Genomic DNA, 27,105 nt, shown 5'->3' on the forward strand with positions numbered 1-27,105 from the left:
CTTCCTCTTTCTGGCCCTCTCCCAAGTGTCTTCTCTCTCTCTCAAAATAAAATGTAAAATAAAATAATAAAATAAGATAAAATAAATGGATAGCATCTGTTTTATTCAATTACCGAGCCCAATATAGCACCCATATCTTTTAACTATAATAATGTATTTGAGCTTTGTCTTTCATGAGTGATCAGAGACTTTCAGAAGCTCCTCTTTGAATTCTTATCAGCTCAATCACAAAAGCTTGGGCCAGAGATCCTGACCTGAGAGATTACCTGATGTACAATGCTTGGAAAACTATGATCTCCTTTTGGTGTCCTTTCCTAATTTAATGATATTCTCCAGCGTTCCTGAAACATTGTGGGATTTCTCCACTGCAAAACAGATGGACTGGGAGTTTTAATAGAAGCCCTAGTCCTCATGCTGATTGATATCCTGTCCCATTTTTTTTTCTCTCAAAGATGATGTTCCTCTTTCTCATAGTGCCTATAGCACAGTATCTTTCTATAAAAACATTATTGATCTAGTAAGTAGAAGAGGAACAGGCAAAACTCATTTAATGCTTCATTCCACTGATTTAACAAGCACAGGTGACCCTGTGTACCCACCTGTATACCCAGGTGTACCCACCTCCCATGCTGTTGAAATCCATGTATAACTTTGACTCCCTAACAATTCATTTTAATAGTCTATTGTTGACAAGAAACCTTATCAAAGAGTCAATTAATATATAATTTATTTTATAGGTGTTAAATATGGTATTCCTGCAATAAAATAAGCTCAACAAAAGAAGATGCTAAGAACATCAGAAGGAAGATAAAATATAATACTATACTGTAAATACATCTGACTGTAAGTGGACACACAGTTCAAGGCCGTGAGATTCAAGAGTCAAGTGTGTTTTGTGTTACTATCTGTTTACCTGCAGCCTTGATGAACGTGGGGCCAGCTAAGGTTGGTGTAGGACAATAGTTCATCTATTACAGATCACTGATCACACAGTAAAATCCATTCACTGTTATTTATTAAAATAATAAGTTCAAAAACTCACTAAACAAACCACTGCAAGATCACTGTAGGATCCTTGGTCAAAATACCCATCACCAGCATTCAAGAACCATTCTTATTCCTGATATAATGATCTGTGACTTGTACTTCCCATGTTTTTCACACTGAGGCTAATTATTGAGTAAATGTGGATTTACAATATCTTGTGCTCTTATGGGAAAGTTAGCTGTACTTTCCTCAAGTATCTATGAAAATTTCTTTATGTCAACCCTGTAACAAACGTTCTTCTATGAATGGCTATTATGAAAATACATCCAGATTTTAATGAATTGCTAGTGTCTTCTCAAACAGCAAGTGGCAAAACTATTTAAAATTAGACCGTATCTCTGTCTTACTTTAATGCAAAGAATGATGCCCTGAACACTTACTTCATGCCGACTTACATCACTTTTGTACATCAACAACAAACAGCATCTTCAGGTAGACTTTCTTCATACATTGTACATGACAGCCTCTTGAATCTTCCATCAAAAAGTAGGTATGAATGCCACATCGTATAAGAGCCTATGTGTGAGACAGCAACAATCAAATCACTTTGCATGCACACAAATAAAGCCATAGCATGAGATGATTTAAGAGTAAAATTATTAATATGCCTATTGCAAATACTCTTATAGTAAAAAAAAAAAAAACAAAAAAATGAGAGACACACTGATAATAACTATCCCTCTCCAGACATCCATCCCCTCCTTAATACTTTCATGCATATTAACAAACACAGTTGCCAGGGCCCCTGGGTGGCTCAGTCATTTAAGGGTCTGACTCTCGGTTTCAGCTCAGGTCATGATCTCAGGTTGTGAAATTGAGCTATGCTTCAGGCTCTGTGCTGACAGTGCAGAGAAGGCTTAGGATTCTCTGCCCATCCCTTCCTCTCAAAATAAACATTAAAAAGATACAGCTGACCATTGAATAACATGGGTTTGAACACTGTGGGTCCACTTATTCACACATATATATATATATATGTGAATATATATGTATGTGTGTGTGTGTGTGTATATATATATATATATATATATATATATATATATATATATATATAATACAGTACCGAAAACATGTTTCCTCTTTGGTTTGATTTTCTTAGTATTTTCTATTCTCAACCTTATTTTATTATAAAAATATCATATATAATACAGATAGCATGCAAAGAATGTGATAATTGACTTAATATTCTAGGTAAGTCTTCTAGTCAACAATATACTATTTCCATATAAAAGTAGGTATGGTTTTAAGTTTTGCAGACTCAGACATTACACACAGATTTTTAATTGTGAAGGGGTTAGTGCCCCTAACAATTGCATTGTCCAAGGCTAACGTATAATTGATCTGAGTGTTTTAAGTTTTCATTCTTCTATGTAATAAATACTCTGATTTTGAATCATGTCTGAAAACTAGTATTTACTTATGCTTTCTGCTGTGAATTCAGATTTTATATAGATACAGCTTTCTACTACATAGTTTGCTGATTGTTTACATCTTTCTGTTTTTATCCTTTATAAAGACTATTTTAGGGGGTGCCTGAGGTGCTCAGTTAGTCGAGTGTCTGACTCTTGATTTTGGCTTGGTCACGATCCTATGGCCATGGGATTGAACCCCACATGGACCTCTGCATTGAGCATGGAGCCTGCTTAGGATTTTCTCTTTTTCTCCCTCTGCCCCTCTCCCTCTCTCTACAAGAAAAGGAAAGACTGTATTTTGTACTCAAGTGTATTTCAAAAACAAAGGTCTGCCATCATTTTTTTTTTTTTTTTTACATTTCTAGGGTTTCTATCCAGTATGCTTTCCATAAAGACTTTGCCAATATTCTTCACTTTTGTAAGGTACCACCCCAGGATTTGCTATCTTCTGTTGAATAGTTTTGATTATGAGTTAAATGGTATGCCACATTCATTACATTTCTTTATATTTTATTTTGTAAATGTTTATTTTTGAGAGTGAGAGCAAGAGCAGGAGATGGACAGACAGAGGTGGGTAGGAGGGAGACAGAAGATCTGAAGTAGGCTCTGCACTGACAACACAAAGCCTGATGTGGGACTTGAGCTCACAAATTGTGAGACTGTCACCTGAGCTTATGTGAGAAGTTCAACCAAGTGAGCCACCCAGGTGCACACAGTCCTTACATTTTAAGGTTTTCTCCAGTACTCTCTGATGTTCACAAACTTTATAATTCTGCTTAAAGGCTTTGTCACATTTTATTTTACATTTGTAGCCTTCTCCCAGCTATTTATAAACTTATGTTTGTTAAGTTTTGTGTGGTAGTTAGCATCTTTGCCACATTTTATTTGTAAGAGCATTCTTCCCATTATAAAATCTCTGCTGTTGAGCAAATTTTGAAGACAAGTTAAAAGTTTTGCCACAGTTACTACATTTCTAGGTTTTCTTTCCAACAAGGATACAATGATGTATACTAATATTTGAACTTTCATAAAAGACTTTCCCATCCTTATTATTTAAGACTGATTCTCTGGTGTTGGGATTAACATTTTTTCCCAGATTCGTTGAATTGGTAAACTCTGTTTCCATTATAAAATCTTTGGTAATTATGGAAGATCGACTACTCACTGAAGATTTTCCTAACAACACATGAAAACTTGTTTCAAATTGTTCAATAGTATCACATAATACTCATGTTAAAAATAAATATCTAACCATGTTTGTCAAAATTAAAAGACTTTGGAACAAAAAGTGATGATGTGTTGGTGGAAGGAATCAAGAACCCTTCAAAAAAGACTTGTTAAATCCATCCCATTCAGAATTATCTTCATTGTTAAATATCTAACCTTCAGAAATGTTTCAGTGAATGATTAAACCAATGTTCTATATGAAGTGGTTTGAATGATTACTTTTAGCATGGACTAGGTGACTTTCCAGAACTTCCAAATGTCCTTTCAGAGAATATAGATGTTTCAAAAATGGATTTGGATCCTTTCATTCAAAGACAGTGTTGTGAAAATATAACTGACTTAATGTTGCCCCCCCCCCCCGCCAAGTTTTTATATTATTGATCTCTCCTGATAGTAAGGATTTCATTGTGGTGATTTGGCCACTTTTGTTATAACCATCATAACATCCTTTCTACCCTTACCACTGTCTAAGTGTAAATACTCAGAGCCACAGCCTCCAGATCTACCCAAATTAGGTGTAAGGAATGAATCTTGTTTTGCCAATCATTGCCAACAAGCATAGGGTGTTATGGAGAGACACAACTACAAAATATAAAAGAAGTTTTCCCACTCACTAAACTCACACAAACATACATTAAAATGCTAATGTAAAAAATTAGTTCCCATCACAGGACATCAGCAGAATGGAGAAATAGGAAATACCGGCACTTTGCTCTTCCATGAAATCAAAGTGGACCAAATTACCTTTGGAATGCCCCAGAAGCTGGTTAGGAGAACACAGCATACCCAGAAAAGTAAAAATGGAGAAGAGCCACATCAAAGAGACAATGAACATTGGTGAAACTTGCCCACAACTGCTGTTCACCCTCTCTGGCACTCCGTGGAAAGACCGTGAGAAAACTCTTACCTCCTCTAAGGAGAGAAACCATAAGTGACCTGAATAATGATCTGGCTTGTTTGCAGCTGCGTGAAGAACTTGTTTATCATGCAGGACATACAAAGCTGAAGGAATGAGAGGACCCACTGGATGCACCATGGTAGCTGCTCAGATAAAATGTGACTATCTGTTCAAACAACAGAAGGTACAGAGGTGAACGCAATCAGAAAAAGGAAGGTGTCATACATTCTCAAGTAACTACATTTTCTCAAACTTGGAAATTTAAAAAACTCAGACATTACAAATGGCCAAAATGTGTGACAGATGCCAGAATTACTATTATTTGTGTTTTCCTCTACAAAGCAACTTCATAAGCCCATGCCCAGAGGATTTTTTTTAACTCCCAAATCGAGAGATCACAAAGTATACAAAGAAAATGTAAAATGCATTGCAATCAGAGTAATAAAGTGCATCTTCAAAACTGACCCTAAATTAATAAGGAACTATTAATTGTCTGACAAAGATGTCAAAAAAATAATCATAAATGAGGCACCTGGCTGGTTAAGTCAGTGCAGGGTGTGATTCTTGATCTCAGGGTTCTGAGTTATATCCCCACATTGCATGTAGAGATGAGTTAAAAATAAAATCTTAAACAAAAAAAAAATGTATCCTAAAGATGCTCATGTAGGAAGAAGAAGAAAGAGGTAGGTAATGAAATAATATCAGAAAACTATGCATGACCAAAATGAAAATCCAAAGAGACAAACCAACAACCCAAAATTAGGAGCTGAGGAATACAATTACTGAATTTAAAAATACACTAACGGGACAGCAACAGACTTAATCAAGCAGAAGAAAGAACCAGACAACCTTAAGACCCCTTGTTTTAAATTAACTACTAAGAGAACCAAAGAAAAATGTGGAAAAGAACAGAGTCTAGGGACTCATGGGTCACCAACAAGTCTCATTCCCCATACGGAGAGGAGAGGAGAAAGAAATCATATGAAGAACTAAAGGCTTGTGGTTCCCATGTACGTGGAAAGAAGAGACCAACAAGCTCAGTAAATTCAAAGGATATGTGTCAAGATATGAACACAGTGACACACTTTAATTAACCTATCAAAAGTCATGATGATAAATGATGAATTGTTAAACACCATGACAAAAGCAGCTCATCTTCTACAAGAGAGCTCTTTTAAGATTATGAGTGGGATTCTCAGTAGACCTGATAGGAGGAAGTACATGGGACAATGTATTCAAGTACTGAAAGATCAAAAATATCCACCAAGAATACTCTACCTGGCAAAAGTAATTTTTCATGGATGTAGAAATGAAGTCTTTTCCAAGTGAAACCATGCCCAGGTTTACCAGTAGACCTCTCCTATAGAAATGTTCAAGGAAGTCCTTTTAGTTGAAATCAAAGGATTCTAAACGGTAAATGAAACCATATGACAACATATGCTCTCTGCTAAATGTAAAGAGTTACACAATTACAGATATCTTTAGTGTTGTAATTGGGTAGCACATGTCACTTTCATTTCTGCTAGCATTTTTTTTAATAAAAGCATAAAGATCATTAATCTAGGTAATAAAGTATACAACATAAAGAATAGAATTAGTCATATTTGTCAAGTGGGTACACGGGTGGAGATGATAAGTAGAAGAATTTTGCATGTAATGGACGCTATCAGTTCACACTGGTTTGTTAGTTTAAGATGTTTTAAGTAGTCTCTTGGGTAACCACAATGAAAATATATACAGAGGACACAAAAGCTAATGAGAATGGTATCAAAGCATGCCATGGGTATAATACCAGAATTAAGGATAAAATATAATATCTAAACTTGATACAGTGATATAAAATGTTTAAATATTACTCTCAATTCACAAAAAGGGTTTCTCTCATGCAGAGAAAACATAAATTCACCAATAACTAGATGCAACTCATCTAGACATGATATGATGTAAACTGAACACTAACCAGGAAAGAAATGAAAAACATGTGTCTCAAATTATGCATGGGTGGTATTTATTCAGGCAAATGCATAATTTTATGGGTGAAGGGCATAAAGTTGATTTACATTTGAGTTAAACTCATCCTGTCTTAAAATGTAGTGAGATGAAAATTGCCTGTAACAAAATTCACAGGCAGAAATTTAATTACAACTAATGTTGTGAAAGTTCCCACCAAAAGGAACCACATTGTTATGGGATTATAAAATCAGAATAACAATTAACCCCAAAATACTACATAAGATGAATTTTTAAAAGGAAACCTTCTATATTACTGTAATTTTAAACTGCGTAACCATGAAAAGCAAGCATTTTGATTTCTTGGCATGCTTCCATTGACAATAAAAGTAAAGAATATTCAGTAAAATCAACTATAAAATGCTCTAATTAAAAATTTTATGAATAGGGGGCCCTGGGTGGCTCGGTCGGTTAAGCGTCCGACTCTGACTTTGGCTCAGGTCATGATCTCACTGTCCGTGAGTTCAAGCCCCGCGTCGGGCTCTGTGCTGACGGCTCAGAGCCTGGAGCCTGTTTTGGATTCTGTGTCTCCCTCTTTCTCTGCCCCTCCCCTGTTCATGCTCTGTATCTCTCTGTCTCAAAAATAAATAAACGTTAAAAAAAAAATTAAAAAAAATTGTATGAATAAACACTGAAAATACATTAAAAATGTATTATGTTACAAATTTGTATTATATTATGTGTTATGTCAGTATTATGTTACTAATTTCCATTCAAGGAGAACTACTCAAGTGACATTTTAACTTCCATCTTCCTACTTTACATTTGGATCTCACCCCTGTCATCTGCTTCATTCATTACCACCTACCCAGATGAGTGGCTACTCTCTCTTTTTGCTTCACATTCCAAGACTCCTTCTTTTGTTCCAAAATGATGACCAGGTCTAGTTTTGACACAATATGACCTGTTTATTAGAAAAAAAGGAACATTTGAGACAAATGAATGGCTCAGTCGGTTTAGCATCTGACCCTTGATCTAAGCTTGGGTCATGGTCTCCTGGTCTCAGGATCTCAGGATCTCATCAAGACCAAGTTGGGCTCTTTGCTGACAGTGAGGAGCATGTTTGGGATTCTCTTTCTCTCTGCTCCTTTCCTGCTTGTGCTCTCTCTCAAAAGAAATAAATATTTTTGTTTTTAATAAAGGAATATGAGTATTGATGGAGATTCTAACTTTCAATCCATTATTGTGTTCAGGAGAAAATAAAGAACATTGTATAATTCTAGACAGTGATTTCCCAAATGCTGTTGCCCAACAACCCCTTTAGAACATGCAGGAGGGATTTCTGATGTTCAGATCTTGACCTCCACTTCCTAGTACTACCACTACATCAAGGAGTAGAAACTGGTATTTAAAATGTGAGAAATACCACTTGATTCCACTCAGTGTTTAGATTGCCACTAAGTACAGTGCCTGGGTGGTTTGGTGGGTTATGCATCTGACACATGGTTTCTGTTCAAGTCATGATCTCATGGTTCCTGAGTTTGAGCCCAGCATGGGGCTCTATGCTTACAGCATGGAGCCTGCCTAGGATTCCCTCTACCCCTCTCTCTGCTCTTCCTCTGCTCATTCTCAAAATAAACTTAAAACATTTTTTTTTAGAATTGCCATTAATCCAAACAGAGCCTCTGAGTCTGGCTGGCAAAAGCGGAGGGGCCGGACGGACTGTGTTCCAACAGCAAGTGCGACTTAGCGTCTGGGAGGTCATAAGTTAACAACTCTGCTCAGAAAGCGGGAAGGCTGGAGGACAAAGGGAGGGAGAGTTGCTGAGCCCCCGGACGACAGAGCTCAGCTTGGCGGGGAACAAAGGCGCTCGCCAGCGCCATCTCCCCTGCCCATCCCCCAGCCAAAATCCCAAAGGGAACCAGTTCCTGCCAAGGAACTTGCTTGCTCCGTGCAAACACCCAACTCTGTGCTTCTGCGGAGCCAAACCTCCAGCAGTGGAGCCAAACCTCCGGCAGCAGATCTGTCTCCCTCCCCCGGCCACAGGGCCCCTCCTGAAGTGGATCACCTAAGGAGAAGTGAGCTAAGCCTGCCCCTCCTGCCCCTGTGCACCTTGCCTACCCACCCCAGTTAATATGCCAGATCCCCAGCACCACAAGCCTGGCAGTGTGCAAGTAGCCCAGAGGGCCACGCCACCCCACAGTGAATCCCGCCCCTAGGAGAGGGGAAGAGAAGGCACACACCAGTCTGACTGTGACCCCAGAGGTGGGCTGGGGGCAGACATCAGGTCGGACTGCGGCCCCGCCCACCAACTCCAGTTAGACACCACAGCACAGGGGAAGTGCCCTGCAGGTCCTCACCACTCCAGAGACTATCCAAAATGACCAAACGGAAGAATTCCCCTCAGAAGAATCTCCAGGAAATAACAACAGCTAATGAACTGATCAAAAAGGATTTAAATAATATAACAGAAAGTGAATTTAGAATAATAGTCATTAAATTAATCGCTGGCCTTGAAAACAGTATAGAGGACAGCAGAGAATCTCTTGCTACAGAGATCAAGGGACTAAGGAACAGTCATGAGGAGCTGAAAAGCGCTTTAAACGAAATGCAAAACAAAATGGAAACGACGACGGCTCAGATTGAAGAGGCAGAGGAGAGAATAGGTGAACTAGAAGATAAAGTTATGGAAAAAGAGGAAGCTGAGAGAAAGAGAGATAAAAAAATCCAGGAGTATGAGGGGAAAATTAGAGAACTAAGTGATACACTAAAAAGAAATAATATACGCATAATTGGTATCCCAGAGGAGGAAGAGAGAGGGAAAGGTGCTGAAGGGGTACTTGAACAAATTATAGCTGAGAACTTCCCTGAACTGGGGAAGGAAAAAGGCATTGAAATCCAAGAGGCACAGAGAACTCCCTTCAGACGTAACTTGAATCGATCTTCTGCACGACATATCATAGTGAAACTGGCAAAATACAAGGATAAAGAGAAAATTCTGAAAGCAGCAAGGGATAAACGTGCCCTCACATATAAAGGGAGACCTATAAGACTCGTGACTGATCTCTCTTTTGAAACTTGGCAGGCCAGAAAGGATTGGCACGATATCTTCAGTGTGCTAAACAGAAAAAATATGCAGCCGAGAATCCTTTATCCAGCAAGTCTGTCATTTAGAATAGAAGCAGAGATAAAGGTCTTCCCAAACAAACAAAAACTGAAGGAATTCGTCACCACTAAACCAGCCCTACAAGATATCCTAAGGGGGATCCTGTTAGACAAAGTACCAGAGACATCACTAGAAGCATGAAACCTACGGACATCACAATGACTCTAAACTCATATCTTTCTATAATAACATTGAATGTAAATGGACTAAATGTGCCAACCAAAAGACATAGGGTATCAGAATGGATAAAAAAACAAGACCCATCTATTTGCTGTCCACAAAAGACTCATTTTAGACCCGAGGACACCTTCAGATTGAGAGTGAGGGGATGGAGAACTATTTATCATGCTACTGGAAGCCACAAGAAAGCTGGAGTAGCCATACTTATATCAGACAAACTAGACTTTAAATTAAAGGCTGTAACAAGTGATGAAGAAGGGCATTATCTAATAATTACAGGGTCTATCTATCAGGAAGAGCTAACAATTATAAATGTCTATGCGCTGAATACCGGAGCCCCCAAATATATAAAACAATTACTCATAAACATAAGCAACCTTATTGATAAGAATGTGGTCATTGCAGGGGACTTTAACACCCCACTTACAGAAATGGATAGATCATCTAGACACACGGTCAATAAAGAAACAAGGGCCCTGAATGATACATTGGATCAGATGGACTTGACAGATATATTTAGAACTCTGCATCCCAAAGCAACAGAATATACTTTCTTCTCGAGTGCACATGGAACATTCTCCAAGATAAATCATATACTGGGTCACAAAACAGCCCTTCATAAGTTTACAAGAATTGAAATTTACCATGCATACTTTAAGACCACAATGCTATGAAGCTTGAAATCAACCACAGGAAAAAGTCTGGAAAACCTCCAAAAGCATGGAGGTTAAAGAACACCCTACTAATGAATGAGTGGGTCAACCAGAAAATTAGAGAAGAAATTAAAAAATATATGGAAACAAACGAAAATGGAAATACAACAATCCAAACGCTTTGGGACGCAGCAAGGCAGTCCTGAGAGGAAAATACATTGCAATCCAGGCCTATCTCAAGAAACAAGAAAAATCCCAAATACAAAATCTAACAGCACACCTAAAGGAAATAGAAGCAGAACAGCAAAGGCAGCCTAAACCCAGCAGAAGAAGAGAAATAATAAAGATCAGAGCAGATATAAACAATATAGAATCTAAAAAAACTGTAGAGCAGATCAACGAAACCAAGAGTTGGTTTTTTGAAAAAATAAACAAAATTGACAAACCTCTAGCCAGGCTTCTCAAAAAGAAAAGGGAGATGACCCAAATAGATAAAATCATGAATGAAAATGGAATTATTACAACCAATCCCTCAGAGATACAAACAATTATCAGGGAATACTATGAAAAATTATATGCCAACCAATTGGACAACCTGGAAGAAATGGACAAATTCCTAAACACCCATACTCTTCCAGAACTCAATCAGGAGGAAACAGAAAGCTTGAACAGACCCATAACCAGCGAAGAAATTGAATTGGTTATCAAAAATCTCCCAACAAATAAGAGTCCAGGACCAGATGGCTTCCCAGGGGAGTTCTACCAGATGTTTAAAGCAGAGATAATACCTATCCTTCTCAAGCTATTCCAAAATTAGAAAGGGAAGGAAAACTTCCAGACTCATTCTATGAAGCCAGTATTACTTTGATTCCTAAACCAGAGAGAGACCCAGTAAAAAAAGAGAACTACAGGCCAATATCGCTGATGAATATGGATGCAAAAATTCTCAATAAGATACTAACAAATCGAATTCAACAGCATATAAAAAGAATTATTCACCATGATCAAGTGGGATTCATTCCTGGGATGCAGGGCTGGTTCAACATTTGCAAATCAATCAACGTGATACATCACATTAACAAAAAAAAAAAGAGAAGAACCATATGATCCTGTCAATCGATGCAGAAAAGGCCTTTGACAAAATCCAGCACCTTTTCTTAATAAAAACCCTCGAGAAAGTCGGGATAGAAGGAACATACTTAAAGATCATAAAAGCCATTTATGAAAAGCCCACAGCTAACATCATCCTCAATGGGGAAAAACTGAGAGCTTTTTCCCTGAGATCAGGAACACGACAGGGATGTCCACTCTCACTGCTGTTGTTTAACATAGTGCTGGAAGTTCTAGCATCAGCAATCAGACGACAAAAGGAAATCAAAGGCATCAAAATTGGCAAAGATGAAGCCAAGCTTTCGCTTTTTGCAGATGACATGATATTATACATGAAAAATCCGATAGATTCCACCAAAAGTCTGCTAGAACTGATACATGAATTCAGCAAAGTCGCAGGATACAAAATCAATGTACAGAAATCAGTTGCATTCTTATACACTAACAATGAAGCAACAGAAAGACAAATAAAGAAACTGATCCCATTCACAATTGCACCAAGAAGCATAAAATACCTAGGAATAAATCTAACCAAAGATGTAAAAGATCTGTATGCTGAAAACTATAGAAAGCTTATGAAGGTAATTGAAGAAGATTTAAAGAAATGGAAAGACATTCCCTGCTCATGGATTGGAAGAATAAATATTGTCAAAATATCAATACTACCCAAAGCTATCTACACATTCAATGCAATCCCAATCAAAATTGCACCAGCATTCTTCTCGAAACTAGAACAAGCAATCCTAAAATTCATATGGAACCACAAAAGGCCCCGAATAGCCAAAGTAATTTTGAAGAAGACCGAAGCAGGAGGCATCACAATCCCAGACTTTAGCCTCTACTACAAAGCTGTCATCATCAAGACAGCATGGTATTGGCACAAAAACAGACACATAGACCAATGGAATAGAATGGAAACCCCAGAACTAGACCCACAAACGTATGGCCAACTCATCTTTGACAAAGCAGGAAAGAACATCCCATGGAAAAAAGACAGTCTCTTTAACAAATGGTGCTGGGAGAACTGGACAGCAACATGCAGAAGGTTGAAACTAGACCACTTTCTCACACCATTCACAAAAATAAACTCACAATGGATAAAGAACCTGAATGTGAGACAGGCAACCATCAAAACCCTAGAGGAGAAAGCAGGAAAAGACCTCTCTGACCTCAGCCGTAGCAATCTCTTACTCGACACATCCCCAAAGGCAAGGGAATTAAAAGCAAAAGTGAATTACTGGGAACTTATGAAGATAAAAATCTTCTGCACAGCAAAGGAAACAACCAACAAAACTAAAAGGCACCCAATGGAATGGGAAAAGATATTTGCAAATGACATATCAGACAAAGGGCTAGTATCCAAAATCTATAAAGAGCTCACCAAACTCCACACCCGAAAAACAAATAACCCAGTGAAGAAATGGGCAGAAAACATGAATAGACTCTTCTTTAAAGAAGACATCCAGATGGCCAACAGGCACATGAAAAGATGTTCAACGTCGCTCCTTATCAGGGAAATACAAATCAAAACCACACTCAGATATCACCTCACGCCAGTCAGAGTGGCCAAAATGAACAAATCAGGAGACTATAGATGCTGGAGAGGATGTGGAGAAACGGGAACCCTCTTGCACTGTTGGTGGGAATGCAAATTGGTGCAGCCGCTCTGGAAAGCAGTGTGGAGGTTCCTCAGAAAATTGAAAATAGACCTACCCTATGACCCAGCAATAGCACTGCTAGGAATTTACCCAAGGGATACAGGAGTACTGATGCATAGGGGCACTTGTACCCCAATGTTTATAGCAGCACTCTCAACAATAGCCAAATTATGGAAAGAGCCTAAATGTCCATCAACTGATGAATGGATAAAGAAATTGTGGTTTATATACACAATGGAATACTACGTGGCAATGAGAAAGAATGAAATATGGCCTTTTGTAGCAACGTGGATGGAACTGGAGAGGGTGATGCTAAGTGAAATAAGCCATACAGAGAAAGACAGATACCATATGGTTTCACTCTTATGTGGATCCTGAGAAACTTAACAGAAACCCTTGGGGGAGGGGAAGGAAAAAAAAAAAAAAAAAGAGGTTAGAGTGGGAGAGAGCCAAAGCATAAGAGACTGTTAAAAACTGAGAACAAACTGAGGGTTGATGGGGGTGGGAGGGAGGGGAGGGTGGGTGATGGGTATTGAGGGTATCCCTTTTGGTATGAGCACTGGGTGTTGTATGGAAACCAATTTGACAATAAATTTCATATAAAAAAAAAAAGAATTGCCATTAATCTACAGAAATGATGATGTTACCCTAAGGAAGGGGAAGCTAAAGCTGAAAAGGAAACATGAAGATTTTTCTCTACATCTACAAACCCCTACTTTTTTCTCTGACTGCAGGCATCTGAATCCCACTCATGCAAAGAGGAAGCTTCCAAGAGACAGTCTTCAAAAGAAGGAACAAAACTCCAAGTGTTGTTTGGGAAGTCTGGAAGGAGTTATCCTCACCCAAGAAGAGGAGGTGTCCATAGTTCTTTAACATCACATCCCTGTACAATTCCCGCTGACTATGGTTCAGGCATCCCTGTTCCTCCTGAGAGAATTCTATGGCCACATCCCTGAATGTCAGCAACCCCTGCAATAAATACCATAGTTACCTAGTGGCCATAGGCTGAGGTCATAATGGTACCTAAGATGCAAGAGGGAGTTAATGTCACTAGCTAGAACCCCAGACCTGACCTTCACTGCTTGCCTGCTTATACCCACTGACCTTAACCTCTTTTTTCTATCTTATCTTTTACTTAAGACAAAACACTCCATGCCATTGTGTCCTGTGGTGGAAACAAAAAGTATCCCACAAAAGGACATGACTACCCTGAGGAAGAGCTTGGATTGGCCCAATTTGAGCTTAATCCCTGACGTACTTCTAAGCAGCTGAACAAGAGAGTAAACCATGGAGTGAGGACAGTTACCTTTATCTCATATTAAAAAAATAATAAATGTTTATTTCCTTGAGAGAGAGAACACAAGTCGGGGTGGGGCAGGGAGACAGAGAAACAATTCCAACCAGGCTCCATCCTCAACGTGGAGCTGGACTTGGGGCTTGAACTCAGGAGTGAGATACTGACCTGAGCATAAATCAAAAGTCAGATGCTCAGCTGCCTCAGCCACCCAGACGACCCCTTTTACCTCATTATAATACTAAAATCTCCACCCAAGGAGGAGCACAAATCCATTTACTATGTAACATACAAAGTATGTATAGAACTGTTTTTTTAAGGCTCATGTGCAACCTTATCCTGACCTCTATATAGATGACCTCTCCTTTTTAAATATCCACCCTAACCCGAAATAAAAGGAAACCATTCCCACTTCCTCTGAGTCTCTGCTTTGGATGTATTCCCTGTGATCTTATTTTTTTTAAATGCCTATTTTTGACAAAGAGAGACACAGAGTGTGAGTGGGGGAGGAGCAGAGAGAGAGAAGGAGACAGAATCCAAAGTAGGCTCCACGCTCTGAGCTGTCAGCGCAGAGCCCTACCCCTAGGGCTCGAACCCACAAGGCATGAGATCATGATCTGAGCTGAAGTCAGACGCTTAACCAACTGAGCCACCCAGGCACCTATCTTATTTCTTGTAAATCAATTTTCCTTGGTCTGACATTCCTCCCCGCCCCCCCCCCCCCCCCCCCCCCCCCCCCGCTCCATGTAGTTTATGATTCACCAAGGAGTGAACTCATGTTACTTCAGTTATATTAGGAGAACTGTTTCTGGCTTAGGTGAATTTCCTGCTTTCTGCAGTAAGAGAATTGGTAACACAGTATTAGGCTCTAGTATATTCTCTAAATTTGAGGTGAGTTGAGCTACCCATGTGCCCTGCAATTTCTACAGGCATGAAATTTCCCAAGGAACAGACAACAGAGCCTCTGGCCTTGGATGCAAGGCTTACCTGAGAACTGGCCATTTCTTCTTTCACCTTTCACCTTATCCTCTAGATTTCTTTCTCAGAAGATCTTTGTGGAGAAATCACAGCTGAATTAGAAGAAAATGCCTATAAAGCCACCAACACAACCTCTTCACCTGTAAACTGATCACTTGCAGGCAGGACTTTAAAATGCAGGGGCACCTGGGTGGCTCAGTTGGTTGGGCTTCCAACTTCGGCTCAGGTCATGATCTCGCAGTTTGTGGGTTCGAGTCCCACGTCGGGCTCTGTGCTGACAGCTCAGAGCCTGGAGCCTGCTTCGGATTCTGTGCCTCCCTCACCCTTTGCTCCTACCCTGCTTATGCGCTCTCTCTTTCAATAATAAATGAACATTAAAAAAAATTTTTTTCAATGCAGAAAAGGCCCAACTTCCTAGTCCTTTGTGTCAGGAGCTATTCAGAAACCAGGAGCTCCCACCTGGAAACCAATCTCTGAATTTCCCTTCCCTGCTTTCAGGGGGCCTCCCCCCGCCCCCACAGAAGCCCACAAATTCTGCTGGATCATAGCAACAGTGTGCTACATGGACCTGACCCTCCCCAACTCCTGTGGAGGAGACCCTTGTTACCTCTCCTTGAGCCAAAGCCTGCACCCAACTCTCATAAATTAATGGGAAGATTTCCTGCTTAACTCTGGGTCTCACTGAGAATTATGGTAGGAAGATAGGATTCTGTATGCAGAGAGGGAAAGATTAAGACCTGAAGACCTTGGGTGAGGAAAAACACATTTTAGAACACTGTGATTGCATTGTCCAACATGCCCTCCTGAACTGCCAGTGATCAAGGTCTGGACAATCACTGGAATCATCGTCATCCAATGGCATCTGGTCCTCAGTAGGATACAGGAATTCAAATTAAATCATGAAGGTGGTCTTCATGACTTAATCTTTTAATCTTCAGGAACCCACCACGTTTGCCAATTTCTTAATTCTGTGACATTTATCAGATGATGCCACCAAAGAGCTGCCTGTGACTTTGAAGTTAGAAAAGGGAGCCACTTTGGGTTCCCTCCCTCCACTGCAAAGAGCTCTTCACATCTTTTTCCTTTCCATACTTTTCCCACCTTTAATAAAATGAGATAGGTTATCACTGGTGGTGGGAAAACATTTCATTCTGTACACAGCCATGTCAACATGTCAAAAACCATTATGTCTTCTTAAAATGTGTTAAGTTCACACACAGACCAAGTCATGCATTTCCAATCCACCCAATTGTCATTGTTCAAAATGCAGACTATACGCCTTCCAAAATTATTTGTTGATAGTATGATGCGAGAATACAGATTTCCATAATTTTCAGGCCTGATATCATTCTTTAAAAATGCGTATGTACAATTTTACCCCATTTGGGGGAAGAGTTGGCTATCCTCTTTCTGATATCTGTGAGGATTTCTTCATTAAAACCACAACAACTGGCATTTTCTCCTTCTAACTATTGCTATGATGAATACACACCAATATGTTTTACTGCACTGCGACCTTTTTCCCTAAAGACCAGTTGGCAAATTATTTTATTGGTAACATTCAAGAATATTTTGTTTTAATACAGGGAGAAGAATGATGTTCAGAACACTTATCATGGTAACTTACATCAATGTTATAACCACAAACAGCATCTGAATTAGATTTTCTTAAATATTGTGTGTAATGTTGTCCTTTGTCTTCCATGGAAAATTACGCATGAGTCCCACCTAAGAAGAACATGTAGGGGCGCCTGGGTGGCTCAGTCGTTAAGCGTCCGACTTCAGCTCAGGTCACGATCTCACAGAGCGTGAGTTCGAGCCCTGCGTCGGGCTCTGGGCTGATGGGTCAGAGTCTGGAGCCTGCTTCCGGTTCTGTGTCTCCCTCTCTTTCTGCCCCTCCCCCGTTCATGCTCTGTCTCTCTCGGTCTCAAAAATAAACGTTAAAAAAAAAAATAAAAAAAAAAAGTCATATCTTTGCTTCAACAACAATGAGCCACGTAAGTTTCCAAGGAATGAATAAATTTCAGAAGGAAACTGAGAGTAGAAATGCATTGATACTTGGTAGTCATAAATGTCAGGATAGATTTGAGGGGGGAAAACTCATTTTTTATTTTTTTTTACAAATGTTTATTTTTGAGCGCTAGCAGGGAGAGAAGGAGACAATCTGAAGCAGGCTCCAAGTTATAAGCTGCCAGCACAGAACCTGATGAGGGGATTGAACTCACAAACTGGGAGATCATGACCTGAGCCAAATTCGGATGCTTAACCGACTGAGCCACCCAGGTGCCCCCAAAAAACTGAGAATGAAATTAGCTATATTTATGCAACAATTCATCCAAATAACCTTTTGAAGCATAATAGCACATACATTTTGAACAGGTTTAACTTTGTATTATTCCTTATAATGAATATTTTGATGTAATATATTAATAGTAACAACTGCTTTCTCTGTAAATTCTGGGATATTGACATTTGATGTTTAATTAAATGCTTTTATAAATATTTATAGCTTTCAAGTTACTTTTATGTACTCTCTGGTGTATCTTAATGTGTACATTTAATATGAAGACTTTCCTCATTATGTTTGTAGGGTTTACATCTAGTATGCACATTGAAATACTAAGGAACGAATTCCAGTTAAAGGCACTGCAACTTTCTCTATATTTTATGGTTTCTATTCTGTAAGAAAATAATGATATTGATCAAGTTGTGAGTTCCAGCTACATGCTTGACACATTCTTTCCCTTTGTATGTTTCTCCTGAGTCTAAACTCTGTGATGCTGAGTAAGGGTTGAGCAGTCCTAAAAATTTTACCACATTCTATACATTTTAAGTTTCTTTTCCAATATGAATTCTTTGATGTATAATGAAGCTTAACCTCAAATAAAGGCCTTGCCACATTCTTTACATGGGTAATGTTTCTCTTCAGTGTGAATTCTGCGGTGTGCCATAAGGTTTGAGGTCTGGGTAAAGGCCTTGCCACATTTTTCACATTGGTAAGGTTTCTCTCCTGTATGAATTCTCTGATGTACAAAAAGGGTTGGTTTCTGGGTAAAGGCCTTGCCACATTCTCTACATTGGTAAGGTTTCTCTCCAGTGTGGATTCTGTGATGTCTGATAATGCTTGTCTGGTGGGTAAAGACCTTGCCACATTCTTTACATTGGTAAGGTTTCTCTCCAGTGTGAATTCTGTGATGTACAGTAAGGCTTGAGTACCTTTTAAAGGCCTTGCCACATTCTTTACATTGGTAAGGTTTCTCCTCAGCATGAAGTTTCCGGTGTCCAATAAGGCCTGACTGCCAGTTAAAGGTCTTGCCACATTCTTGACATTTGTAAATTTTCTCTCCAGTATGGATTATTCTATGTTTATTTAGTGATGAGTTGTACTTATAAGTTTTACCACATTCTTCACATTTGTAAGGTCTCTCTCCAGTATGCTTTTGCTGATGTTGAATTAGTGTTGAGTGCCAGTTGAAGGCTTTGCCACATTCCTTACAAATGTAACCTTTCTGTCCAGCATGGATTGTCTTATTGATATTAAGTCTTGATGACTCACTAAACACGTTCCCAGGTTCATTGCATGTGTACGGGTTTTTTCCCACAGGACTCCTCGGATGATCACCAACATTGGAGGACTGGTTAAGAATTTTCCCACACTCAGTATATTCAGAAGGATTCTCTCCCAAATGTATTCTCTTCTGTCTAATAAGGTTTGAGCTTTGATAAAAGACTTCCCTACATGTAGTACAGTCACAATGGTTCCCTGGCAAAGGAGTCCGTAGATATTTATTAACATTTGAATCCTGGTTCAGTATTTTCTCAGATTCACTGCAATGAGCAATTCTGTTTTCATTGAAAATGCTGTGGTTTTGTTGTAAGGTCGACTGCTCAAGGAAGGACCCCTCAAATGGATACCACTTACCATTTTTGTCTTCCTTTTTCAATCTCTGACTTTCAGAAATATTTGACTGAAAGGGTAATGCAATCCTATTGTCAAAATGGTGCAAAGAAGTATTTTCAGCATGGGCTAGGTCACTTTCCAGATTCTCCAAATTTTTGTTCTGCAAATATGTGTGTTTGACCACTTGATTTGAGCCTTTGATTATAGAAACACACTGCCTTGCAGAATTAACAGTGTTAGAGAGGGGGGGTTTCCAAAATGTTTTATATCCTTCACTGTTTTGGGCAGTGAGATTCTTATAATGGGCAGTTGTCTCTATTTGCATATGTGTTTCATGAGATCTTTGATGCCCTTGTCTCTCCCCAACACAGTTCCACTCTATCACCAAGTGTCCATTCTCAAGGGCACTATTTTTATATTTATCCACTGACACCCTTTCGAAAATAGTTCCTATGCACATCTTTGGAAAGAGGCTCTGGGTATCGTGTGAAGATACAGCTGGAAGGTAACAAATGAAAGTAAAATCATTCTACTTTCTACTATCAGATGAATACAGTTAAAATTTCTTACACACAAGACTAAAATTGGACAACTTCGACTTTTGGAAAAATAAATCATTAGTTTTTCTACTTTTCAAGATGTATCTGAATTTAACCCAAGGATTCTTTTTATAAAGTGATTGTTGGCCTATTTTACAACTTTGGTGGTGTTTGTTTATTTAGAAATGAAAGGTTTTGGGGCATCTCAGTGGCTCAGAGGGTTGAGTATCAAAGTCTTCATTTCAGCTCACGACGTCACCTTGTGGTTTGTGAGTTCCAGCCCCGCATCCTACTCTGCACTGAGAGCACTGAGCTAGCTTGGAATTCTCTCCCTCTCTCTTACCCTCCTCCACTCTCTCTCTGTCTCTCTCAAACTTAAAAAAAAAAACTAAAAAAAAATAAAGAAAGAAATGAAAAGTTTTTCTTTCCTTAATATTAAAGAATGGATTATACCCTTAAATTCTGTGTAATAGGAGGGATCTATTAACATAATACATTTAGTCATCCATAAAAGTTTTCATTAGAGCTTCCCATGGTTGATTTTATGAATATTCTTTATAATTTTATGCCCATGAAGACATGCCAATAATTCAAAATGTTCCTTTTTTCATGGGTACACTGTCACAGTTTACAATTACAGCTACAGGGTGCTTGGGTGGCTCAGTTGGTTAAGCGTCAACTTCAGCTCAGGTCATGATATCAGGGTTCCTGAGTTGGAGGGCTCTGTGCTTTGTGACTCAAGCTCTCTGACAGCTCAGAGCCTGGAGGCTGCCCCAGATTCTGTGTGTGTGTGTCTCTCTCTGTAATTGTCCCCCGCTTGTGCTATGTCACTGTCTGTCTCAAAAATAAACATTTAAAAAAATTAAAATTATATACATTGCACACACACACACACACACACACACACACACACACACACATAGAGGAGCACCTGGGTGGCTCATTCGGTTAAGAGTCTGTCTATTTTGACTCAGGTTATGATCTCACTCTTCTGGAGTTGGAGCCCTGCTTCAGGGTCTGTGCTAACAGTGCAACGCTGCTTGGGATTCTCTCTCTCTCTCCCTCCCCTGTTTATGCTCTCTATCTGACAAAGTAAATAAACTTTAAAGTAAAATTATTGTAGGTTTCCTTTAATTCATTTTTTATATAGAATTTTTGGGGTTATATTTTGTCTTATTCTGGTTTTGCAATTCCATACTGATGTGCTTCATTTTGTATGGGACTTTCCACAGCATTATTTAGGTGTGATTTTGTTTTTACCTGTGTATGTTGTTATAGTGACAATTTTCAACTCATTACGTTTTTGGATGATGTGAATGTAACTCAAATATGAATCCGTTTTATGCCCTGTGCCAAAAAAATCATCCATGTATTTGTAGAAATATTACCTATGCATACTTTGTGACTCATCTTGTGTATTTTTCTCCTTGGTTAGTGGTCAGTGAATGTTGTATCAGGTCTATGTGAATTGTCATAATAATGGAATTAATTTCATCATCTATTTATTGGTGAATATATTGTCTGTATTTTCATTGTGGTTACCTTAAAGATTCCTTAAAACATCTTAAAGGTATAATGAACCATCATAGTGCTGCTAGCACAGAGCTCAACACAGGATTTGAACTCACAAACTATGAGACCATGACTTGACCTGAAATCAAGAGAGGGACACTTAACCAACTAAGCCACCCAGATGCCCCTATGTAGCTATAATTTTAAACTGTGACTGTGTGCCCATGAAAAAAGGAACATTTTGAATTATTGGCATGTCTTCATGGACACTAAAACTGTCAAGTATATTCATTAAAATCAACCATGGAAACCTGTGATGAAAACTTTTATGAATTAAGCACTTAAAAGACATAGATCCCTCTTATTACAATGAATTTAAGTGCATAATCCATTCTTTAAAATCAGGCAAACAAAACCTTTCATTTCTTTTTTTTAAGTTTTTTTTAAGTGTATTTTGAGAGGGGGAGTGCAGAGAGAGGGGGAGAGAATTCCAAGCAGAGTCCACAGTCAGTGAAGTGCAGGACATGGGGCTCAAACTCACAAACATTGAGATCACGACCTGAGCTGAAATGAAAAGTCAGATGCTCAACCCTCTGAGCCACCAAGATGCCCCAAAACCTTTAATTTCTAAATAAACAAACACCACCAAAGTTATAAAATATGGCAACAATTGCTTTAAAAAAATCTTTGGAAAGAGGTTAGAGTGGGAGAGAGCCAAAGCATAGGAGACTGTTAAAAACTGAGAACAAACTGAGGGTTGATGGGGGGTGGGAGGGAGGGGAGGGTGGGTGATGGGTATTGAGGAGGGCACCTTTTGGGATGAGCACTGGGTGTTGTATGGAAACCAATTTGACAATAAATTTCATATATTGAAAAAAAAATAAAAAATAAAAAATAAAAATAAATAAAATAAATAAAATAAAATAAAATAAATAAATAAATCTTTGGGATTAAATTCAGATACATTCAGAGGAAAGTAGAAAAACTATTTCATTTCTCTTGAAGTGAAATTACAATTAAAACTCCTTTTTTTTTTTACATGGGAAGTTTACTAATTACCTACTTTACTTTTTATAAAGCACATGCCCATGTCACATCAGAGCGTTCGATCTAATCATAAAGGAATCTCACTCAGAAAGTGAAAACACATATGACAAAGTCACAAGAACTTCATATTATAAGGACAAAAGTATAAAACAATTCAACTATTAGGACATAAGGTAACATCTGAGACTTTATTATAGGCTGCAAATTTTAAATTCTAAATGTTCTAGCTTCCCCATGCCTTTAGTTTATATAGGAATTCTAGGAAATAACAGGTGTTTTAAATTATTTTACCATTGAATAATGAAATTCATAGAGTGGAAATTTCTTATTTTCATTAATACAAAGAAAATGAACTTTAAAAATTTTTTTTAAGTTTGTATTTATTTTGAGAGAGAGACAAAGAGCAAATGGGGAGGGGGAGGGGGAGCGAGAGAAAACCAGACAGAATCCCAAGCTGACTCTGTGTTGTCAGCAAAAAGCTCTCTGTACTGCTGGAACTCACGAACTGTGAGATCATGGCTTCAGCCAACGTCAGACGCTTAACCAGCAAATCCACTCATGTGCCCCGAGAAATGAACTTTTGAAGTGAAATAAAGGATTAGATTTTCTCATTTGAGAGAGGCGCTTTGCTATCTGATGAAATTACTGGGTTTCATATTTGTGCAACTAAGATTAAAGCTTCCATAATACTGGAAAGCATAAACCAGATAACATGTAATCTCTGTCTCCAGTGTTCCTGGGATTTCTGCACCAAACCCCAATATGCCCACCACTACCCTGACACACTTCTCACATGAGGCAAAACAGAACTCAGTAATGGATTAGCATAAAGTTCCTCAGAAATAGAGATTTCCCCAAGACCCTCAAAGCAATGAAGAGCCAATCACATTATGGAGACCCTCACAGTGGAACTGAAGGAGAATCTTAAGAGAAAGCAAGATCATGATGTGTTGGAAAGCAGGTATCTGCTGAGAGGGAGAGACATAAAGCTAGGCTTCTCAAACTTATTTCCATTTGAGGAGAGCTGCTCAAACCACATTTAAGGTCCATCTTCCTCCTTTGCATTTGGATTTCACCTCTGTCATCTGTTTCATTCCCACCTACCTGGGTGTGAGGCTACTGTGTGATTTCTCTTCACATCCCAGAGCTCCTTTTGTTCCAAAAAGATGACCAGGTCTGGCTTTGACAAAACAAGACCTGTTTATCAGACAAAAGGAATATGAGTGTGGCTGGAGATTCTACCTTTCAACCCAGTATTGGACTCAGTAGACAAGAGAGGACATTGTAGAATTCTAAAAAATTATTTCCCAGATGATGTTGCCCAACAACCCCTTTAGAACACATGGGAGGGTTTCCAGTGTTCAGATCTTGACCTCTACTTCCAAATAATACCACTACAATAATGAGTTGAAATTGGTATTTAAGACGTGGGAATTCCCATTTTATGCCACTCAATGTTTAGAATTGACATAAATCTATAGAAATGACGATGTTACTCTACAGAAGGGAAAACTAACCTGAAAGGAAACATCATGAAGATATTTCTCTACATCTAGAAACCCCTACTTCTTTCCCTGACTGCAGGCATCTGAATCCCACTCATGCAAAGAGGAAGTTCCAAGAGACAGTCTTCAAAGGAAGGAACAAAATTCTGAGTGTGGTTTGGGAAGTCTGGAAGGAGTTATCCTCACCCAAGAAGAGAAGGTGTCCATAGTTCTCTAACATCACATCCCTGTACAGTTCCTGCTGACTGTGGCTCAGGCAGCCCCACTCCTCCTGAGAGAATTCTATGGCCACATCCCTGAATGTCAGCAACCCCTGCAATAAATACCATAGTTACTGAGTGGCCATAGGCAGAGGTCATAATGGTACCTAAGATACAAGAGGGAGTTAATGTCACTAGCTAGAACCCCAGACCTGACCTTCACTGCTTACCTGCTTGTACCCACTGACCTCAGTCCCACATTTTACTTAACCCTTTTTTCTACCTTATCTTTTACTTCAGGCAAAACACCCAATGGGCATAGTGTCCTGTGGTGGAAACAAAGTATCCAATAAAAGCTAGTGAGTACTCTGAGGAAGAGCTTGGATTAACTCAATTTGAGCTTAACCCCTGACTCACACCTATGAAAATGAACAATAGAGTAAACCATGGAGTGAGGTCAGTTACCTTTTTATCATTATGCTAAAAAAATTAAATTTTTATTTCCTTTAGAGAGAGAACACAAGTGAGGGTGCAGCAGGGAGGGAGGGAGAGAGACAAAGACAGACAAAGAGACAGAGAGGCAGAGACAGAGAGAAAATTCCAACCAGGCTATATGCTCAGTGTGAAGCTTGACTTGGGGCATGATCTCAGGACTATGAGATCATGACCTGAGCCTAAATCAAGAGTCAGATGCTCAACTGACTGAGCCACTCAGGAGCTCCCTTTTAACTCAATATAATACCCAAATCTCCACCCAAGAAGGATCACAAATATTTTACTATGTAACATACAGAGTATGTACAGAACTGTTTTCTTAAGGTTCATGTGCAACCTTATCACAAGCTGGACATAAGATGATGACATACCCTTTCTGAATATCCACTCTAACCCTAAATAAAAGTAAACAATTTCTCCTGCTTCTGAGTCTCTGCTTTAGAAGTTCTTCCCTGTGACCTCTTATTTCCTGTAAATCAATTTTTCTTTGTCTGACATCCCCACCTGGTGTAGTGGTTTTTGGTTCACCAAGGACTAAACTCCTGTTAGTTCAGTTATATTAGGAGCACTGGTTCTGGCTTAGGTGAGTTTTCTGCTTTCTGCAGTAAGAGAATTTGCAACACATTATCATGCTCTAATATATTCCCTAACATTGAGATAAGAACATTTATAAATATTGTGTTTATTCAAGTGAATTTGTAAAATGAAGGCATCAACACAGCCATACACATTTTTGAATCCTTTATTTACATCATACAGTACATGTGTCTATTTCCTAAGTGGAAAGTTTTGGTGAGTTACAAATGTACTTAGCATATTCTAATGTGAATTAGAGTTTACCACAGTGCACTGGGGATCCTATTAAAATGCAGATTCTGTTCAGTTCTGGGATTGGGTGGGTGTCTGCATTTCTAACAAGGCATTAGTCTATGGGCCAAGGGATACATATTTCAAATAACAAAGAAGTAGAACTCAAAGACAAGAACTCTTGGAGGACTTGGAACTGAATGGGTTTTATAGCAATTACAAGTTCTTCTAGGATAGCAAGAAAGTTGACAAGCCTTTCCAATCATTTCCTGGTTAGTAGATAGCATCTAACAGGTTCTCATAAACTCATGGAAAATAAATAATAATGATCTAAGAGAACAAACACATTATTCTTCCATTTTTACGGAATATTTTGTCAAATATCCAGTACATGGTACAGATCAGGTTTTAACCCAGGTTAACTGACCTAAAGTTGATCTAAAATGACACATAGGTCAATAAACAGAGGGGACCCTAAAGCAATGTTTATAGCAGGTGTCAAGCCTGAGAAGAAGGTATCCACACAAAATTGATCTTTATACATTCCATGCACACATCCATTCTGAAAGTAGTTATATACACATTAAAAGTGATAGGATAGAAAATTATCAGGATGACTAAGAAATATATTTAATGAGGGGTTCGCCAGATGACTCAGTCTGTTAGGTGTCCAACTCTTGATTTTGGCTCAGGTCATGATCTCATGTTTCCTGAGTTTGAGCCCCATCTCAGGCTCTGTGCTGAGAGTGTGGAGCCTGCTTGGGATTTTCTCTCTTTCCTCTCACTCTGCCCCTCCCTCTCTCTCTCTCAAGAAAAAAGAAAGAAAGAAAGAAAGAAAGAAAGAAAGAAAGAAAGAAAGAGAGAAAGAGAGAAAGAGAGAAAGAGAGAAAGAGAGAAAGAGAGAAAGAGAGAAAGAGAAAGAAAAACATTTTCAATGCCATGAAACTCATAAATCTAGTTATAGATGATCATGCTTAGGTCTTTCACTCGACTATCAACACAAACACATAGAATTATATAAATAACACAGTATTTGTGAGTCTAGTATGATTAGGGATGCAAGAAGAAAAATGTTCACCTTCAGCACAAAGACTGCATGTTTTTTATTTTTTTAAATGTTTATTATTTTTGAGAGAGAGAGACAGAACATGAGCAGGGGAGGGGCAGAAAGAGAGAGGGAGACACAGAATCCAGAGCAGGCTCCAGGGTCTGAGCTGTCAGCACAGAGCCCAATGCAGGGCTTGAACTCATGAACCATGAGATCATGACCTGAGCTGAAGTCGGATACCTAACTGACTGAACCACCCAGGCACCCCTAGATAGTTTTGATAAACATCAAATAAAGGCTGGTTCCTCCATTCTGTTTTTCAAGTGTTTATTTATATTGTGAGAGATGCATGGGCTATCAGGGTGTGAAAGGTGGAGGGGCAGAGAGGGAGAGAATCCCAAGCAGGCTCCAGTCTGTGTCTGAGCCACCCAGGGGCCCATGGATGATACATTTTAAAGGGTCTCCTGACTGCCCTTAT

General features: G+C 38.9%; 2 protein-coding genes across 3 annotated transcripts in view; both read right to left on the bottom strand.

The window, feature by feature from the left end:
* LOC122209206 (putative protein ZNF720) lies at positions 1–23,764 on the bottom strand. Of its 2 annotated transcripts, XM_042920986.1 has the most exons (8): positions 23,677–23,764; positions 15,583–15,646; positions 14,144–14,270; positions 7,371–7,498; positions 5,863–5,944; positions 4,594–4,750; positions 1,428–1,563; positions 1–40 (listed from the first exon to the last, which is right to left on the bottom strand). In XM_042920986.1, the coding sequence occupies exons 2-4, from the start codon at positions 15,595–15,597 to the stop codon at positions 7,392–7,394; spliced, it is 249 nt and encodes an 82-aa protein (XP_042776920.1). In that variant the 5' UTR covers positions 15,598–15,646; positions 23,677–23,764; the 3' UTR covers positions 1–40; positions 1,428–1,563; positions 4,594–4,750; positions 5,863–5,944; positions 7,371–7,391. The 2 variants fall into 2 exon arrangements, with proteins under 2 accessions (XP_042776920.1, XP_042776922.1); XM_042920988.1 differs by lacking the exons at positions 4,594–4,750; positions 5,863–5,944.
* LOC122208823 (putative zinc finger protein 730) overlaps positions 18,037–27,105 on the bottom strand; it is a 15,981-nt gene continuing 6,912 nt past the window's right edge. The window contains exons 2-4 of the mRNA XM_042920281.1: positions 24,264–24,390; positions 23,677–23,769; positions 18,037–19,972 (exon numbers count right to left, since the gene is read on the bottom strand). Coding sequence (XP_042776215.1) covers positions 18,453–19,972; positions 23,677–23,769; positions 24,264–24,390 — 1,740 coding nt within the window. The 3' untranslated portion in view covers positions 18,037–18,452. The remainder of the gene's footprint in view (positions 19,973–23,676; positions 23,770–24,263; positions 24,391–27,105) is intronic.

The sequence above is a fragment of the Panthera leo genome, chromosome E2 (assembly GCF_018350215.1).
Source record: "Panthera leo isolate Ple1 chromosome E2, P.leo_Ple1_pat1.1, whole genome shotgun sequence".
NCBI lineage: Eukaryota > Metazoa > Chordata > Mammalia > Carnivora > Felidae > Panthera > Panthera leo.